The sequence below is a fragment of the Melospiza melodia genome, chromosome 3, assembly GCF_035770615.1.
Source record: "Melospiza melodia melodia isolate bMelMel2 chromosome 3, bMelMel2.pri, whole genome shotgun sequence".
Taxonomy (NCBI): Eukaryota; Metazoa; Chordata; class Aves; order Passeriformes; family Passerellidae; genus Melospiza; species Melospiza melodia.
The window spans coordinates 70805925-70826565 of record NC_086196.1 but is presented as its reverse complement, the minus strand read 5'-3'; the positions used below and the strand labels follow the sequence as shown (position 1 = coordinate 70826565).

At 38.3% G+C, this 20641-nt stretch overlaps 1 protein-coding gene across 32 annotated transcripts in view; it reads left to right on the top strand.

The window, feature by feature from the left end:
- ESRRG (estrogen related receptor gamma) overlaps positions 1–19369 on the top strand; it is a 390326-nt gene extending 370957 nt beyond the window's left edge. For all 32 annotated transcript variants that reach the window (XM_063152197.1, XM_063152186.1, XM_063152210.1 and 29 more), the window contains 2 exons: positions 4381–4650; positions 15644–19369. In XM_063152197.1, the coding sequence (XP_063008267.1) occupies positions 4381–4650; positions 15644–15888 (515 nt within the window). In that variant the 3' untranslated portion in view covers positions 15889–19369. The remainder of the gene's footprint in view (positions 1–4380; positions 4651–15643) is intronic.
- Positions 19370–20641: the final 1272 nt, after the last annotated feature.

The following is a 20641-nucleotide window of genomic DNA, read 5'->3' as shown; positions in this document are numbered from 1 at the left end:
CGAAGTGCTGTGTGCAAGGCACAGATCTTAGTTCAGCACTTGACCATCTGCAGCTGCTTCCCTCTGGCCCCTAGTGAGTTACTGTCCATGAAGTCCATCTTAATGAAGTAGAGGAAAGGGTCTTCAGGAATATAAAAGATTTACCCTGTTTAGCATGGAGCTGTGTGCAATGTGAAATAGAGAGCAAGTGGTGCATGTGCTGATATTTGAAAAGATCTGTGGTTTAAAGAGCCCTATTGAAGAGGCTGTGAACTGTGTTTGGAGCTGGCTTGGAGTGCTGAGCACTGCAGAGTGCAGTCAGCTCAGTGCCCCTTGTTCCTATAATAAAAATGGTAAGGCCTTTTTACCTATTTATGTCTGCTTCCTTTGAGCTTTGGGTTTACTGGTATGCAAAAGGAAAAAAAAAACAAGCATGTGTTCAGTTGCTCAATCAACCTTTTTTCTCAATCCACACTCAGTGAGTCATTCCGGCATAATTACAAATTGAGTGTGATACACTGTTTGTAGAAAAGTATCTATTTTTAGCAGAAGAAACATTATAGTCCCTGAAAGGAGGAGAAAGAAAGGGGAAAAAAGGAAGGAAATCTGTAACCAGCAAATCAAGGCTATTGTTAACTGATATTAGGAGACACCCTGTAGATTTACAATGCTTGCACTCAGCCACAAAAAACCACACTGAACAGAATGCCTACCAGGGGTTAAATTCATATGCCTGCACTGCAGCCTATTTCTGTCAACACTCAGCTCAGGAAATAAACATTTATGCTTTCTGAAATGAAAGTGTATTTTTGAAGACTAGCCGTCAGATATTTTTTGCCCTTCACACTTTCAAATGCTTAGCCTTTTTTGTAAGTTGACTGCAAAGTGCATCAGTTTGCTAAGCAAAAAGGAAAAAAAAAAATCTTGACAAGTGCCCATGGCATCATTGTCAAGCACACGAGCGTCTAGTGGAAGATGGCAGGAGGGTTGGCACAAAACATGCTTCCTTCAAGCTTCTTACCTCAGGGGTACCTGACTCTTGAGAAGCCTTTCAATCCTTCCAAATGACGTTGTTGCAGGCTGTCATCTGGTTTATTTGGAGTGTGCTGTATCGCAGATAAACACGCTGTTTAACTGCAGGTCAAGGTACGGAGTCATCCTGCCAGCAAACGCCTCAGATACATCAGATGGCTCTGACTTGGGCAGGGAGATGGAGAGAGATCAAAGTTGTCACCAGTATGGTGCATGATAAAGGGGGAGAGAGGGGCTCAGCATTGTATTTTAAAATGTCATTACACAGTTCTGCGTTGAAAGCAGTGACCTGCAAGGCTCTGAAGGATTGAGGACCCACACAATGCATGACAAAGTTCCAGCCCACACCATCATGCAGCATCTGAGGGTGGTTTGGACACAGCTTGGAGATGGGACTGGAGAGGTTAAGACTGGTCAGAAGGCTCAAAGGGTCCAAGTTGGAGACTTCTTAAAAAATAGTTACGATTTAATATCGAAAATATCCCCTTGACAGAGAACATGGTTGATCTGGGGGATTCACATAACAAAAGCTCACAGACTCAGAGTTTGGCATGAAATAAGTATAACCTTCTCCAAACAATTAAAAATAAATCTCTGTATATAAATATATAAGCTTGTGTTATCTATTGTTTTAACTGTGACTTGTTGAACACATATTAAAGGGCGTTGCTGTGATACAAGAGACATGCTGGATGCTTTCACATTTTATGAAAAAACAAAACAAACCCAGATTAATTACAACTTGATTCAGCTTTGCATTCCCACGAGGGATGCCTTTAAAAGTTAAAACAAGCTTTCACTGAACAGGCTTTCAAGGGAAAGTTACTTCGATCAGGAACAAAATAGTCATGTTGATTTATTATTGAAGGGTGGAACAGCATGCTTTATATTTGCCAGTTTTCCTATAATGTAAAAAATTTCTTTTGATTTTTTTATGTGTCATATAAAAACAACTGGTATATTTACTGCTACAGAATGCAGATTTTTCAAGAGTGCAGTACAATAAATTATATCAACATCCCATTTTCCCCCCTCACAGGGCATATGTAATTTTCTTTGACTGTGGCACACAATAAATGTTACTGAAACATACTATTATTTATTTTTTAAAAAATAAAACCAATGCCAAAGAACCTGTTTGAAAATAGGTAAGTGAATAAAAGAAGGAAGTTGTGAGATTTTCAGGAAAAAAAAGAGAGAAATTGCAGATTAAACTTTTTTTAATCAAAACGGATTTTATTGCTTTTTGCTTAATTAAACCTCTCAGAAGTGTGTGAAACATTGTTATACTCGAAAAATTGTTAATTTGTAAATCACAGGGACAAAAGGGCTCCACTGCAACTTTAAAGTTTCTATGCACGTAAATGTCAATAGAGTGCCTTCTCCATCATCAGCACTAAATTCACATTGATGCCTCTTTTCTTCTCTGTATTGATCCTTCCATGAGAACGTAGATTTGTATCTGTTAATTAATGCGTCCTGAAACAGCGTTTGTATTAATCAGGCAGATAAGAAAAATTGGATGCCTGCACCCTCATGACAACCGTAAAAGTGCTGGCCCTGATAAAATCGTGGATGGACCTCAATAAAAAAGTTCCTCCTTCCACTCAATAAACTAATCATCCTGCTTTTAATTATTCGGCAGAAAGATGTGTGGAGATTGGAGAATGTGTAAATCTATTTACTAACAGCAGTGTCTGGGAGGGAGAATGGGGCTGTCACAGGACGGTGCTGCAGGCTACATTCTCTGTCCATCTGCTGCTGCAGAAAAACTGCTTCTTGAAAGCCGGCAAGGAACAGAAATGTTGGAGCTAATTGAAATCCTGAATTCCTCCCTATAACCTTTGAAATGATTATTTCTTCTCCATTTCCCTCTTATTTATTTTAATCACAGATGTGTTATTTTCCACTGTCACATCTTTAAGGCTTTCCTGTTGTCGTTGGATCAGGTTTTGTTGTTTTGTTTCTTGTTTTGTTGGGGTTTTTTTTTGTATTTTAAGGCAGAGAGCTACAGTTCTATCACAGGACTCAAAAGACAGTAAGAGAAAATGAAAACAAATAAGGAGGGAGAGAAAAATGTGAGAGAGAGCACATGCAGCCAGTTTTATATTTCATTTTTTATAGATGCCTGGTGGTTTGGATGTGAGCTTTTCTTTTTTATTGTATTAGTTTTGCTGCTTAGTGCTTATGGAGAAAATCTTGTTTGGAGTAGATGCCTTGCAGATTTGCTAGTTTATGATATACTCTTGCATGACTGTAACTCTTGACTTTAAAAACAGAAAAATATATTTAAGTGTAATTGAACGCCAAAAAGAATGTTCTTACAGCAGGAATGCTGTCAAAGGACATGTAAGCAACTCCATAAACAACTAAATGAAAGCCTCAGACATGTTTTAAGACCCTTTAAGAAAAGCTTGACTAATCCCCTTTGATGATTTTATTAAGTACTTGTGGTTGATGGTGCCAACTGGCAAACTGCTGCATTTCACCAACAGGCCAGGAAAATCACTTCCTCTCCCATATTGTTTTCTAGCACCTAATGTGATTGGGATATTAGCAGTTTGATATAATAAATTAACAGGTACTGTAAACAAGAGTCTAAAAGGTAAGGCAGCAAAGATGTTTGCCCTTAGTGATCCTATTAGGAAAGACAGCAGGGAGAGAGGGGAAAAAAAACAAGCAAAAGTTAATGTCATTAAGAGGCATTTAATAAATGTTTGGTTGCCCTCAAAAAAAGGATGGTGTGATTGCTATTCAGTTGGCACTTCAGTGTGCCACCCTGTTATTTCAACAAGTGTAGCAGTGCCAGGAGCCAGAAGAGAAGTGATTAGGGTCTTTTCTGAGAAGGATGGGTGTTCTCTTTTCCCTGAAGTTAAAGTTCAAAAATAATTTTTTTCTTTTTCATCCCTACATTAATTCTATTAAAATATAAAATCTTCCCTTTTAATAAAGTTTTCTATTTTTTCTCATAAATTACCCTTCTTGGATTATGGTAGTGATGGATAGAGTAGGGAGATCCCTGTGTCACAGCATTAGGTTTTTACAACTAAGCACAAGTGTTTTGCAACAAAGAAGATATCATACAAATCACAGATTGCCAGTGCAGTACCCCACGAATTAATATGATTTTTACAAGAAGAGCCTGCAAATTCTTGCTTATTTAAAACTTTTCTTTTGATTAGAAAATGTTTGATTTTATATTGATTTACTTTCCTGTAGTAGGATGGGGAAGAGAACACAAAAACAGAAGGGAGAATAATAGAATGTATGCGTGCTTTGTCACAATGTATATAAAAATAAATCAAAAAGAGGATCAGATTTCCAAATGTGCTTAATATTTTTCCTGTATTTTTATTTTTTCATATTCAGGATTCTCCACTTTGTCTCTAGCTGACCAGATGAGCCTTCTGCAGAGTGCTTGGATGGAGATCTTGATTCTTGGTGTTGTATACCGGTCACTTTCTTTTGAGGATGAGCTCGTATATGCTGAAGATTATATTATGGATGAAGACCAGTCCAAACTGGCAGGCCTTCTTGACCTTAACAATGCCATACTGCAGCTGGTAAAGAAATACAAGAGCATGAAGCTGGAGAAAGAAGAATTTGTCACCCTCAAAGCTATAGCACTTGCTAATTCAGGTTGGCAGAGTGGCATGACAATTGCTACATTTTTAATATTTATTTCTTTCTCTTTCTTTCTTTCTTTCTTTCTTTCTTTCTTTCTTTCTTTCTTTCTTTCTTTCTTTCTTTCTTTCTTTCTTTCTTTCTTTCTTTCTTTCTTTCTTTCTTTCTTTCTTTCTTTCTTTCTTTCTTTCTTTCTTTCTTTCTTTCTTTCTTTCTTTCTTTCTTTCTTTCTTTCTTTCTTTCTTTCTTTCTTTCTTTCTTTTCTGTGGGCTGGTTTCAAACAGGATTTTAGAATAAGAAATTGCTAATCAGACTTTAAATGGCAACAAATAAATCAGTTCAAACTAAGAACAACTTCCTGGTTCAAAGTAGTTGTGGAATATGTTCCTAAGGGAGTGGAGAATATTCCACTGTATTATTTGGAGAGTGTTTTACAGGCAGAGATCTCTTCAAATGAAAATAGGTGTTCTCCCAAATCCATTTCATAATGCAGACAAGTCTAATCATTGCAATTAAAGCAAAATAAAGGATGCTGGAGAATATGCTATATATTTTCTCTTTAAAGGGAGCTACTGATTAATTTGATGAACTAAATTCAGGATATGGGAGGAGGGGGGAAATCCATATTGAATCTCACAAGGACCACGCCTTACATTGCGGATTCTTTGCATTTACGAGAGCGCTTCTGCAAAAAATTATTACCTATGCAGCAAGAGTTAAAAAATTTTAGAAAGAATTTTTTTTTTCTGCATTTGAATTTAAAAGTGCTGAACCAGTGAATACTGTCAGATAAGTAAAAATCGTTTGTGCTTTGTTGTTTTTCTTTTTGTGTCTCCTTAATGCTTTATTGTGGTCTTAAGTCCCTTTTAGCATTTGCATAAAGTTCACGATAGATCCCTCTTTAATGACGTGCCGATCATTAGATACCTGTGTGTCAATAACATGCTCTGATGCTATGTTCCATTGACAGTCACACCGTGCCCCTCCATCTGCTTTTGTTTTGACCCTATCTTTGAACTTTATCTTGGTTGCTGGCCAGTAGTTTTCCCTTTAATTACAAGAAGGAAACTGTCAATAAAATCTGTTAAATGGGATGCAATGAGTGGCTTGAATGGGCGGACGGCTATTTGTTCAAATTCTGCAGCATTCAAGGTATTGACAGTTTGTTTTCTGGGGCCATATGTGACGATCAATCTCAGGCTGGGCTCAGCCGCGCTGAAAAATGAAAAACCAGATTGCTTTTGCTTACTTGTGGATGACGACTTGTGATTTGGCGCGGTCCTAGTGAGATGAGACCTTCTGCCCAAATTGCCCCCCTGAGAGCCGGGACGCGTGACTGTTTTTAGAAATAATTTTTTAATTGATTTTGTAATTAACAGTTCATCTACAATATTGATGCATGAATCCTCAGATTGATAGGAGGGAAATTGTTTTCAACAATGAAGTTGTACTTTCCTATTTATCTTTGTAATGTGATTTAGCACTCTGCATTTTTAATTGGAAATATAATTCAAAAACATGCAAAGCCAAAATGCTTATTAGTTTCTTTGTAAAATATTCTCCACCCCACTAACTCTGTCCTTAATTTTAGAATATTATCTTATTCCAGATTTAACAAAATACTGAAATGCCTCTCAAAGATCAAAATTATTCCTAATTGAAGATCTGTTTATAATTTTTGACCATTGTAAATAGACACTTGAGGATGCTTTGCAGCTCCAGGAAGGTTATTTCTCAAAATTGGTCATGCTCAATGATCAGAGCAAGAAAGTTATCTGCAATTAGGAGTCTAAATGGAGAAGGGCTTTTGTATTTATTTAAATTCTGTAATTCAAGTACTGAATTAGAAATACTTTGCAGTTTATTTGACGGAAAGGATGAGGACTAGCATAAACAGATATGATGTTAAATACCACTCCCACTTTCCCTCCCACCCAAAAAAAAAGGAAATATATGCAGTGTTTAAGTAATAATAAAAAATAACTGCTGCCAAAAAAAAAGTTTAGTCATACACTGTGCATAGAGTGTATCAAAATCATCTGTAGCTTCATTAACTTCGCTGGAAATTACAACCAGGATAATGTCAGAGATAAATACAATTCAGCATACTAAAATTCAGGGCACATTGAAGTGAAAATCTTTCCTTCCCTCATCTTCAAAGAAATAAAATTGCTGTTTTAAAATAAAACTGTTGCAAGGAGGAGTTAAAAAGTAGCCCAGACATTCTACTTCCCCTTCAACAGTGTTTCAGATGCTGACATTCAGCATTTCAGCTTCAGGTTGTGCATGCAGCAGATACCAAACTTCTACCAGCTGCAGCTACAGTAGGTGTAAAATAGCACCTGCAGAATTACAGCCCATCAGTGGATATCAGGCCCTTAGTGTTTCAGTTTACAAATGCTGTTAAAATTTAAATAAAAGTTAAGTTGAATTAAATAATTTTGGGGTTTTTTTTTTAATAGACAAAAGCAGAATAGATTATTTTCATGTAATAGGAACTTGGTTAATGAAAATAAAGCTCTATAAAAAAACCAAAATGCCATTAGAAAATCAGCCAGTAGCAATTCACATTTTAATATATTTTTGTTGCTACTTCTGCTTACTTCCACTGTTTATTTTTTCAGTTTAAAATATATTAGCCTTTTTATAGCTGTGGAGAGTACAATAAGAAATCTTGGGTGTTTCAGACATTTTTGCCATATCCACACTGTCTAGAAAGAGGCCCAGGTTGGCTCTACTGTAAACAGTTGACAAAGATGGTTTTATAGCTCCGTTTCTATGTTAGTGATTTATGATACGGTGTCATAGTACTTTCCCTGCTGGTGTTTGGAGGCAGGAAAAAGAAATTGTAGATTGTCTTCATATCGATTGTATTTTGTTTGAATAAATACCACAAGCTTGGTTTTGGCCAAAAAATCTCAGTAGTGTGAGCACTGAAACACACACTTTTCTTTAGGTCTACAGAGCCCATTTGTGCAGTGCTGGATGTGAGATAATCCTGCCATTTGGTCCCTAAAAGGTGGGGAGGAGTAGCAGTTTTTCAGGGAGATTCTCTGACAGCCACTATCAAATATTCCCCACACAGGGCTGGCAATGCCACACCAACTTCCATAAATTTCCAGAAATGCAAGATGTGGCTATGTTGTAGATTGTCACTCATTCCAAAGTGAGTGCATATAGACTCTGAGAAGTTTAAATACACACATAGGAGCACAGCACTGAAATGTATAGACATTTCAGTCGTGCATACATTAAGTCTGTACAGGCATGGCTTCAACAGTTACATTTAGTATGTAAATATGGAATTTACCAGGTTAGATTTAAGCATCTGCATTGATTTGATAGTAATTAACACAGCCCTTACACTTCAGAGAAGTCACTCTTTCCTTGGCATTGCCCTTGTCCTGCGGGTGTCACGGGGTGCTCCCTCCTTTCCCTGCCCTCCGCACACAGCAGCAGCCGGGAGGAACCGGGGGCCGCGGGACGCGCTGCCCCAGCTCTGCCTCGCACCGCCCAAACAGCGAGCTGGCACCAATGAGCACTTTGTTTACCCGCGCAGAAAATCAGCTTTGAATGCTTTCCAAAACATGCATGTACCAATTACTTCCTCATGTGTAAGGGAAGGTGAAATATTTACAAAATATGCTCGAAGTGTGCTCAAGTGCAGGCACGCGCACGGGAACGCTCCGGCACGGAAAGGATGGGCTGCTCATCTCTGCTCTGCTAGGATGTGTTCCCGTGTATTGATTGGGGTAATACTGTGCAGGGAGTCGCAGGTGAGCAGCTTTTTGAAATTGCCTAATCAGTAAGGACCAAATTGGGCCTCCAGGCCAAATGTTGCAGATGAGTTTAGGAGTCACAACTGAGACCAGAGTTATAAGAGAAGCTCAGTTCCCATCTAAGACCTAACGTAAGGAACTGGAGTGTCAGAATACGTCAGCACATTTGAAAATCTGATCCCTGTGCATCTGCTTAATAGGCTGCTGGCATCTTGAAAAACCTGACCCAAATGTGGATGCTAGGCACTTAAAGGTACAGCCTTATGCACTGTTGAAATTTTAATCTTAAATGCTAATACTGGCTGTGTCACATGTATCACAAGAAGGAGAAGAGAACTTCTGCTCACCTTTACATTTCTGGTCTTTGATATTAACTCTCATGAAAAAAGAAAAAATTAAGAAAAAAATAAAAAAATCACCCATTCAATACAGAAGGCGTGTGAACCAAAAAGTAGCTTGTGCATTTTAGCATAATGAAGTGCAGATCAATACTGGTGCCGGTAAAGTTACATTATCATCTCATCCTGTTAAAAAATTAGTAAGTTCTTATAAGTTTTTTAGCTTTCCAGACGCAGTATACTCAGAGTACTAGGGTATCGCCGTTATATGATATTATCATAATAGAAATTAATTGGTAGAGCCCAGTAAATCACTTACTCCACAGGACATCATCTTTATTCCCAGTGCATGTCATAATGTGTGCATGCTGTATTTCATTTCTAATAATGTTTTCCATGTTGTTTTATATAGTCATCTTGTTAGTGTTTGAATTCATGATTAAGACATATCTACTTTGACTGGCCATAGATATAGATGTATATATACACAGACACACATAGTGGTGTGTTAAGGGTTTGTCACCAGTCTTTATTTTAACAAATATAAATAGCAAGGTCTTAACTCTTTTATGTCATTTTGTATAGAGAATAGTACACCATAGAAACAAATTTTTAGAAAAGGAAGTCACCCCCATAGTCAAAGTTTTCATGTTCCTTGCAAGCAGTTTATTCGTCATATTCCATTTTCTTGTAATCAAATAGATGATACCCACAATTCTTAGGGAAGTAAATAACTGTTGCCAGTTGCTTAATGCTGGCATTAGGAAATGACAGCCTAGTTGATCAGTGGTTAATTAATGTTTCATCAGTGGTTAATTGTATTTTTTTTCTTTTTTTCTGGAAGCTACTCATAGTAACTGAGTAACTTGAACCTATTCCTCACTTAGTTAGGGAATAAGCAGATTGTATTTACATGTTAGTAGCCTGAGAGTCACAAAGGGCAAGAAACAAGGCCAAACTTAGTTGCCCTCAATGGGAATTGTGGTAATTTCTTATAGTGAATAAAAAGTACTTGGAAGTCTTCATTCAACATTTTCTTTTAGTTGGTGTCTCACCCCCAGCTCTATCATTTGAGTTCCCTTTTTTCCAGGCTTTTATTAGCCTTATAGTGTAGGGTCTTGAGCCATTTCATGGTGTGCTGTTTGTTCTGCTTTGCAGCAAATATTCCTGTATTTATTGTCCTCACTACCTCTCCTAGTGGAAAGTAAGCCATTTCAGGAATAAAAGAGAAAATGTTGGTTTACTATGTATTAACATCCTTGTGCCAGTGGTTTTAGTTCACTGCTAATCCAGTTAGCCCCTGAAATAAAGTCCCAATTCTATGAAGTAATTCCTTTTCTTACTATGCCTTCATTTTCTACTGTGTTTTAAAAACTGTTTTGAGGCTTCAGTTTTTATCTCTTCTGAAAAGTAGGCCAAACCAGGGCAATCCAGACTAAGGCCTCAGTCACTAAAATCAATCACACAAGCCTTTGTTTTTAGTTTTCACTGCCTGTAATTCCTATGGACAAGGAATTCTTAATTTATTCCTCTTTCATTTTCAGCATTTATTCCGATTGAAGTGTCCATTTCCAATAGAACATTCCAGATGTCAGACCATTTTTCCCATATTATTTTGTCAGGGAAAATACTCTGTTTGCCTCTATGCTTGTCTCTTAGCCTAACCATGCAAATCCCAGCAAACAGCTCTGATCAGGATAAACAGGCAGGTCAAAATGAAGTATACTTGTTTATCCAACACAAGGAAGACCAAAGTAAGTGTCTGGGGTAATTTCAGCTCTGGATGGAAAAAGGACAGGAATTCTTGCTGGATGAGGGAACCAAGAACCTGGTTTGATTTGCAATTGGCCATTTCCATGGGTTTCTTCTATCTTAAGCAGTATGCTTTTCAAAATGTCACTGTGTTGTGTTTCTCATAAAAATACACAGAAACACAATGTGGGCAAGCCCTTAGTATTCTTGTGCAAATCTGGCACATGTTTCAGGGGGAGAGGGAGGGATTCTGTAGTTCTGACAACAATTCACCCATTAATAAACACTGCAGTGGGTTTTTTGGGGTTTTTGGATTAGCAGTACAATCTAGATAAAAAATCTATTTTATTTGAGAAATAACACAGATTAGGATTTTTTTTCATCCTTACAGAAAGCAAAACCATTTTGCTTTTTGTTCTTAATCTTGATCCCATCCAGTTCTTCCAGGATCCTACAGCTTTCTGAAGGGATTTCTCCAGAGTGAGTTTGTGAACTGCTCAGCTGTATGGAATCAGAAACATCACAGCAGTTGCTGTATTTTAAGTACTTACTGGTACCTACCTCTCCAGTGGGGTTTACCAGCATCTTAATGTGTGTATTCAGTGCTGCATGCTCCCTGCTGCTTGATTCACTGTCCTATTTTCTTTTTGCTGTCTGAATTTTCTGACATGAAGAAACACTTCACATAAGACCTCTGATTTTCTTCCACTTCTGAGTGATGTTATATACAAAATATATAGATACCAGCCTTTAACTTTCCTCAGAGCAGGGTTTTGAGAGGTTTCCTTGCCCTTAGGTCAGGTGCTTTCCAATTTTTAGCGAGTTGTCACCCTCTGTGATGTGTTCTAATTGATTCCTGGGTGGCTGGATGTTTGTTTGCTGCATTTGAGATGAAGCTTGAATTTTAAATGAGGTAGATTGTAATCTGAGTTTCTGTCTGGACCTTAAGGTGTTTTTCTTGAATGAGGTCTCCAGTTTTCTCCTATTTCTGTGCAATGATCTGATCAGTCAACTGCACAGAAGAGGTGCAATTCTATTTTCCCCAATTGTAATGGTGAAAGAAGGCATTTGCAAGAATAGAGTGAGATCCTCCAAGCAGAGCTCAATGAGTCCATGTCCTCATTTGTTGATCTCACTCTCTCCCATGGCAGCTTTGATCAGGAACAACTTCTTCCTGCCAGGGAAATCCCATGTACTCAGCACTTGTATCAACAAGTGTTCTGTTTGTCTGTCTTCAGTTTCACCAGCCTGGGATCATGTTTTTTGCAGGGCATTTACCATCAAATTCTGCTGTCTTTCAAATGACACTTTGAAATTACCCTGTTTAATTTCATTATTTATACAGGCACTGGTTTTTAAGTGTGTTGCATCTGGCTATAGGTTTCCTCTGGATATTACCTGGGTGGTATGTAACTATGAATTATTCAGACTGGCTGCAAACCCACTTAAAAAAAACCCAAACCAACCCATAAACAAAAAGGTTTTTCATGGTATAGGAAGAACATTCAAACTCACTTATAGTCCAATTTCATATTTTCTTTGGAATTTTTTCTTTATTTCTAGACTGTCACACAAATTGTGTTTCCTTAAATTATAGTGGTTCTTGATGACATCGCTGAGGACTGGGTTTATCCCAATACTTGAGCAGTATTTAGCAATGAGTTAGCCTGCTCTGAATTCACTTCTACATCTGCCAGTCTGTAGTTACTGAAGAGATTTCTCTCTTTTATTTTTCCTCCTCTTTTCCCCTTGGCTAGTTCAGCATTTTCAACCATTTTCCTTATTTTCAAAGGCTTACACCTGAGGGATTAAGATCTACATTCGTTTAATATCAGGAATAAAGTGGAAGTTCCAGACTGCAAGGCTAAAACTTGAAGAAGGATTTTTGTAGAGATTAATATTTTCCTGAGCAATCTGCAAGCTGAATCATGGTCTAATTAAATAGCACAGATTTATTGAGTTTGCATTTAAACATTGGCAGACCCTAGAATGAGTACAGCTGAAATGAGTTTGAATCTTTTCTGTAAATGGGGAGTTAAATTATCATAATAATTTGATTACATAATTTTTAAATCTTTCAAGCTAAATCTCAATTTTAAAAGCACAGTTTGAAGTCTTAATCACCACTGGAAGTGCCCCTCTCTGCTGTTTTTTCTTACCCCATTCCTTGTGACCAAATCTGTTCCCCAGAGCACAGCTTCCTGAACTGCTCCATGAACCACCATTTATTTGGGGGAGGCAAGCTGGCTGAGCACATTCTTTCCAGCTATTAAATTAATTTCAAAGACAGCAACAAATACATTACATGCTTTATTACTATTTCTTCTCCATGTAAATAATTGCCCTGTTTACCAGAGGGATGGTACACAATCACCCCTGCGAGGATGAGGTAAGAGCCCTTGTGTTTGCATGTTTTCCACACAGTGGAAGAGTTTTAAAGCATTAAATGTAGTTAGTAGCTGTGTCAGAGGGCAGGTTTTGATTCCTTTCTGGGGGGTGTTCTGTTCCCTCCTCACTCACTTTCATTATAAGGAATAGATATTCCTAATGCTGCAGGCCAAATTGCTCTCCAAACTGCAGAGTTAAACATCTTAGGCAAATTTCACCTCTGTGTGAAAAATACATTTAGTCTGGACTCCATCCATCTATTTACAAACTTACAGTCACTGCTACTGATTCTTGGCGAAACCAGACCAGTTTTGTAAAGGGTTAAAAACTAAACCTTTGTAGTCACATTCTCAATAAAGACCTGTCCCTTTATGCAACATGGTGCAAAAATAACCTAAAATGTAATGAGAACAGTCAGTCTTTGACTCATCAAGGATTTGTTGCAGACAAAATGCTCTTATTTGGTTCCCCAGCAAATTGGCCTTGGCACTGTGGATCTGGGGAGAGGAGGAGAAGGTGTGTATTTTGTGCACAAACACCACCTGGTTTATGGAAAAATTACTTGGAGCAGCAGATTGTGTGGTCTGTAGCACAGCAATGAATATCCAAGGACTTGGTAAAGAGTTAGGGAGTAAAGACAACAGTGTTTTTGGAGATTGCATTCCAAATTAGGCCTGGTGGCTGGACCCTGTGCTTAAGACATCAGTCACGTCTGTATGTGTGTGTTAGCATGTCTGTATCGATTACATCTGTTTGTAGGACACAGAATTCAGGGCTTTTCTCTTATTGACACAGAATTACTGAATAGAATTACCACATTAGAAAACTATCAAAAATGTATGGATTCAGGGAATGGTCTCACATTAATTAGAACTAAATTTTGCTAGAAGTAATATCTGCCTTTCATCCTTTTCAAAATGTTGCAGCCTTTTTTGTCCCTAAGAGAGAAATTTCTGTGTCTGTGCTTTCAGCACAGTGCACCTTGATGTGCAGCATCACATCCCAGCAGTGTATGTTTTAGCTGCATGCTTCTTAGAGCATGTATTCACTAAGACTCAGAATTATTAAACATGTAAAACTCCCATAGGACTCCATTATGTGTAATTAACAGATAAACTGTCATCAGAATCAATAAAACGTGCTAAATGATCCAAACTTGTATATAATTAAGTGTCTGTTTTAGAGCGGGAGCTGTAACTTTATTTTTTTTTTTCCTTTTCAATTTGCACATTTGTTGTGACAATAAGAGCTGGAACATTTTTGTTAACCTGTTACTTACTGGTTTGTTTTTCAGTTTACATGTTTGTATTTGAAAGGAGACAGGTATTTGCTATCTGGCCTAATTATCTGATGAAACAGTTGCATGTCAGCTTTTAGGAAATTAATCTTAGATGCATCTTAATTTTCTGAATGTAATTCAGATATTTGAAGCACGTGCAAAAGTTGATGTTTAATCATCAACAGGGTAAAACATCAGCTCTGTCAAATACTGATCCAGAGCATCAGACTGCTGGTTACAGGTCCTGGAAACAGTAATGGAAGTGGGTTCCTCACCATCCAGCTCCCCAGTTGTTATTCTGTCTGTGAACAAGGGGTTCATTCAAGCCTGTCCCTGGGGCTTGTACCCCTTTGCAGCAGTGGTATTTTCATGTGGTGCTTTATTGGCTCTGTAAGTCTGTTGACCATACCAATTTTGATGGCTGATAGGGGCTGTTTGGTGGCCTCTTTCACCTACAGCTGTTTTTCCTTACTTGCATTCACCTCACTTTGGACCACATCAGGGTTTCTTTGGCATTTATGAGGACATAAAAGTCAGAGAATTAGGGCTGCTCATCCAAAGTAATCTCAGCATGGTCCAGTAACTGCGTGTTCTCAGGGACATCTTCACTTTCTGTATCTATCCAGTTGAGGGGTTTACAGTTATTTCAGTTAGATATTTTCTCTTTATTTCACACTTCCATTGCTTTAATCTTTTCAGGTCATGTAGCAGTTTAGTTTAGTTCCTGGTGTGTGTTGCGTCTGGGCTGTCACTCAATACTTACACCACCAAGGCATCTCACCTGCAAAGGTGCAGGGCAAGGTGTTTGCTTTGAGTCTTTTATAAAAAATGCAAAACCCCAACACTAACAAGATAAACCTCTGTCTGTGGGGGTGGGAGGGAAGGATTACACCTTGTAGGAGACGTTAGCTTCACCGAACAAAAGCTGTTCAGGAACATGCTAAGTGTTGTCTGTGTGTCTGAGTATGCCTGAGGGAGAAAAAATTTGCTAAACCTATCAGGAAATCCCTTCAGACCAGCATTTCCCTTGTTTTGGTGCCGTGGTCCTAATCCCACAGTCAGGATTTCTGAGTACCGGTGATGTCCATGGCTTCCTAAGTGGGCAGCCTGACACAGAATTTTGCTGAGCTTTTCCACAGTAGGGCATCCTTGCTTTATCCTTGCTTCCACTCCTTCAGCCCCTTGGCCCTGTCATTCCTTCAAAGCAGTAACCCTACAGATGGTTTGGGGAGCACTGAGGGTGACTATTTCACTTGTTTGAGGAGGATGAGGAGAAGAATTACGTACCCAAGAGTTAATTGTACGTTTGTAGTTCCTCAGCATTTCAGTACACTTTCCTAGAGGTCAATACAGAAATTAATGGGTAATTATCTTCCCTCTTTGTGAAAGAGGATGGGCAGAGCCAGTGAAAGTGTCGTTATCAAACTCTGGCGCACCAGACTGAAACCTCCTGTTGCTGCTTTGTTTTGCAGACTCAATGCACATAGAGGATGTCGAGGCAGTGCAGAAACTTCAGGACGTCTTACACGAGGCTCTGCAGGATTACGAGGCCGGGCAGCACATGGAGGATCCTCGGCGTGCAGGCAAGATGTTGATGACTCTCCCGCTCCTGAGGCAAACCTCCACCAAGGCCGTGCAGCATTTCTACAACATCAAACTGGAAGGCAAAGTCCCCATGCACAAACTTTTTTTGGAAATGCTGGAGGCCAAGGTCTGACTAAAGCATCATGGGCTTCCCCATCATGCACGTTTTAAAAAAAAAAAAAAAAAGAAAAAAAAAAAGGGAAAATAAACAGGATAATAATGGCAAAGAAACTTAGTGTTTAATTAAGGAAAAAATGACTAAATGACTGCACTGATATTTAGCAGCAAGACTGTGAAGCAGCTTTCAACTTTTTCTTCTGTGTCTTTCTGATGCAGTTTTTTCTTTTCCTTTTCCTTTTCTCCCTTTTCCTTTCTGTTCTTTCCTTTCCTTTTTTCCTTTTCCTCTTTTTTTTTTCCTTTGCTGCTGAACTTTTTAAAAGAGGTCTCTAATTGAAGAGAGATGGAAGCCAGGCCTGCCAAAGGATGGAAATCCATAATATGGATGCCAGTGAACTTATTATGAACCATAATGTCCCCAATGACAAAGGAATCAAAGAGAGAAGCACCGTACCTAGCAGTACAGTACAACACGATGAACTGACTGAATGCAGTATTAGATTTCATAGGAGCAGTCTCTAATTAGACGACTAAAGCGACGATGCATCGGCTGCTTCTTATCATTGCATTTTCCATCTAGATCAGTTACAGCCATTTGATTCCTTAATTGTTTTTTCAAGTCTTCCAGATATTTCTTAGGTTAGCTACAATGTAACTTTTTCAGGGAATAGTTTAAGCTTTATTCATTCATGCAATACTAAAGAGAAAGAAATACTGCATTTTTGTGCTGGCTTGAACAATGATGAACAATAATGAAGGACAAATGAATCCTGAAGGAAGATTTTTTTAAATGTTTTGTTTCTTCTTACTAATGGAGATTTTTTTGTACCAGCTTTACCAGTTTTCAGCCATTTATTAATGTGGGAATTTATCTTACTAAAGCAATAGTCGAAGGGAAGGTGCATATTATCACGGATGCAATTTATGTTGTGTGCCAGTCTGGTCCAAAACATCCAGTTTCTTAACATGAGCTCCAGTTTATAACTAAATGTTCACTGACTCAAAGGATTAGATTACACCTGCAGTATATCCGAGTAGTCTGCCATGCGAGTACTCCATGTGGAATACCAACCCGTAACGGTGTTAGGAGACGGCGGCCACGCCGGTCCCGCGTGATTTCTAACTGCTTCACTTGCAAATGAACGAGACATTACTGCCTGTTTGCAAAATTGTAACCTCACACGCAGGAAAACCCTACCAACCAATAGTAGCTTAGAGGCGATGAGGCGAACGCCGCCGTTTGCAAAATTAAGAAATCAGAGTAGTAGACTTCTGACCAAATTGAAGAATTTAACACTTCTATACCTTATTTATTGATTTAGATTTTCGTTTGTAAATGGCGATCCTTAACAAGTAGCTAAACCAGTATATGTGCTTTTCAACCAGTATTGTCACAGCATGAAAGTCAGTCAGTTTCAAGACTGTTACGAGGTGTAATCTAATGTATAAACCGATTAGATGCCCCCAGAAAACTACAGTCGCTAAATAACCAATAAACAATAACCTCCATCAAACGCTATACCAATGTACCAGTGTTAGTAGCTGCTCCCTGTACTATGTGAACATCCTTATTCTATGTACACAGATGTAATTAAAATTGTAATCCTAACAAACAAAAGAAATGTAGTTCAGCTTTTCAATGTTTCATGTTTGCTGTGCTTTTCTGAATTTTTATGTTGCATTCAAAGACTGTTGTCTTGTTCTTCTTGTGGTGTTTGGATTCTTGTGGTGTGTGCTTATAGACACAGGGTAGAATTAGAGACAATATTGGATGTACAATTCCTCAGGAGATTACAGTAGTATATTCTATTCCTTACCGGTAATAAAGTTCTTCCTAGTAATAATTAAGAGATCGAAACTCCAAACAAATACTCGTTATGAACAGATACACACTGAAATCATAATATTTTCAAAACAAGGGATAATTTCTGTAACAGTTTATTATAGAATACCAATGTATAGCTTAGAAATAAAACTTTGAATATTTCAAGATTATAGATAAGTCTAATTTTTAAATGCTGTAAATATAGCTTTTATTCAATCATCTCTCAGATGTTGTTGTTAACTCGCTCTGTGTTGTTGCAAAACTTTTTTGGTGCGGACAAGTTTCCAAAACTATTGCTACGTTGTGTGCTTTAAACAAAATAACAATGGGCCGATGCTCTCTCGGCCCTCATGCTAGGAAAAAGAAAAAAAAACTGTGTATCTATCATTAGCTATATGGGACTATATTGTAGATTGTGTTTTCTCAGTAGAGAAGTGACTGTAGTGTGATTCTAGGTAAATCATCATTAGCAATTCATTCAGATGGTCAATAACTTGAAATTTATAGCTGTGATAGGAGTTCAGAAATTGGCACATCCCTTTTGAAAAAAATGTCAAAAAAAAAAATACAACTCCTGGGAAAAAGGTGCTGATTCTATAAGATTATTTATATATGTAAGAGTGCAAAAAAAAAAGTTTATTTTCCAGAAAGTTTGTGCAGGGTTTAAGTTGCTACTGTTCAAGTACACTATATATATATAAATATATAATATAAATATTGTTTTTGCTGTATCACATTAAAGAACTTGGGCTTCAGGGTCAAAAGCCAATCAACTAGAAGTATACAAAAAAACCACACAAAAAATGGAGATGTGTTAAAGGCACACGGTGCAAACTTTAGTTTTCATTTTCCGTAATTTTTTGGAGCTACAAAAGAACAAGTATCTCAAGACTGTAAAACCATTACCTGAAACTTAGCTAAAAAAACTGCACGGGCTTTATAATATTGTTCATCTTAAACCTTGCTGGAGAAGAGTTCTTTCAAGACCACTTACTTAATGTGAAGTGTTGGGAAAATTTCAAAGGGTGTATGTTTTAGCCATAACAATTTAATTTCTATTTTTGCTTCATTTTTTAATTTTTTCTTATTTAAAGCAATATGATTGTGTAACTCCCAGAAGTTACACATTTGTTTCAATCAGATCAGATTGTTGTATTTATTCCACTATTTTGCATTTAAATGATAACATAAAAAGATATAAAAAATTAAAACTGCTATTTTTCTTATAGAAGAGAAAATGGGTGTTGGTGATTGTATTTTAATTATTTAAGCGTCTCTGTTTACCTGCCTAGGAAAACATTTTACGGCAGTCTTATCGTGCAAAGATCGCAAAAGGACAAAAAAAATTAAACTGCTTATAATAATCCAGGAGTTGCATAATAGCCAGTAGTTAAAACTGAAAGAAAACAACAAATGAAAACAAACATGTCTATAGCTGTAGATGGGCTTCACATCTGTATAGCAATCAACTGTATATTTTTGTGATGTGTATCATACCGTGTGCTCCAACCAATGTCCATTTGTGTAAATGTATTTATTTTATATTGTATATATTGTTAAATGCAAAAAGGAGATATGATTCTGTAACTCCAATCAGTTCAGATGTGTAACTCAAATTATTATGCCTTTCAGGATGATGGTAGAGCAATATTAAACAAGCTTCCACTTTTGATTGCTTTTATTTTATTTTTTGTGTTGTGGGGTTTTTTTGGTTTTGTTTTCTTTTTTGGAGGAGGAAAACAGAACAATTAGTGTTGCCTTTTGTTACTTCCATTCAAAACGGAGCCAGCGTTTGCACTTCTCCCTTAAAGTACGATATGAGTGTAAATAAATGCTATATAAAGCCTTGTCAGAATGAATTCCAGTGTGGTACAAGACATTTTGCATACTCTTAAATATGCAAAATGTCTCATAGCACATTAGAATTCAGGCTGGCAGGCCTTTATATAGCACTTATTTAATCTTAAAGCATCTACACATCAACCTGCATTACTCAAAACCATTGCCTTCTGTCAGTGTCTTAAAAGAAAACTTTCTCACTATTTTAAGATCACATTAATATCATATAGAAGTAGGTTTTTGCTTTCTCCATCAAGAACTGAGTCTATCATTCATTTCCACTGCAGGAGACTCCTTTAATGTGTTCTGAGTAAAAATAAAAAATAAATTAAGAAAAAAAAACCCCTGTATTATTTGATCCAGTGTTGCTGAATGGAAGAGCCCCCAGAGCAGTGATACAGACTGGGGTGGATGAAGGGGCTGCAGCCCCCTCGCTCAGGCTCAGCCCCTCTGTCCTGTGGACCCTTCTGGAGCCATCAGAGAAGTGCTAATGTGTGCTTTTCTTGCTTTTGAGCCTATCTTGGTAGTGTTTTGTCGTGTTCACCAGCGTGTTTCTCACCTTCGCTCCTGCCGTCCTCAGGAGGCTCCGGTTGATGGCACCGGGGCTGCTCGGGGACAGGAGCTGTGTCACCCACAGGGATAGGAGCTGTGTGAGCCATGGGGACAGGGGCTGTGTCAGCCACAGGGATAGGAGCTGTGTCATCCATGGGGACAGGAGCTGTGTGAGCCATGGGGACAGGAGCAGTGTCAGCCACGGGGACAGGAGCAGTGCCAGCATGTGGGGACAGGAGCTGTGTCACCCTCAGAGACAGGAGCTGTGCCAGCCATGGGGACAAGAGCTGTGTCACCTACAGAGACAGGAGCTGTGTCACCCACAGGGACAGGAGCTGTGCCAGCCATGGGGACAGGAGCTGTGTCACCCACAGGGACAGGAGCTGTGTCACCTACAGAGACAGGAGCTGTGTCACCCACAGGGACAGGAGCTGTGCCAGCCATGGGGACAGGAGCTGTGTCACCCACAGGGACAGGAGCTGTGTCAGCCTCGGCACAGGGGCAGCGCCAGGGGCTCTTTGTGCCTCACAGGCTGCTGGTGCCAGCACAGGAG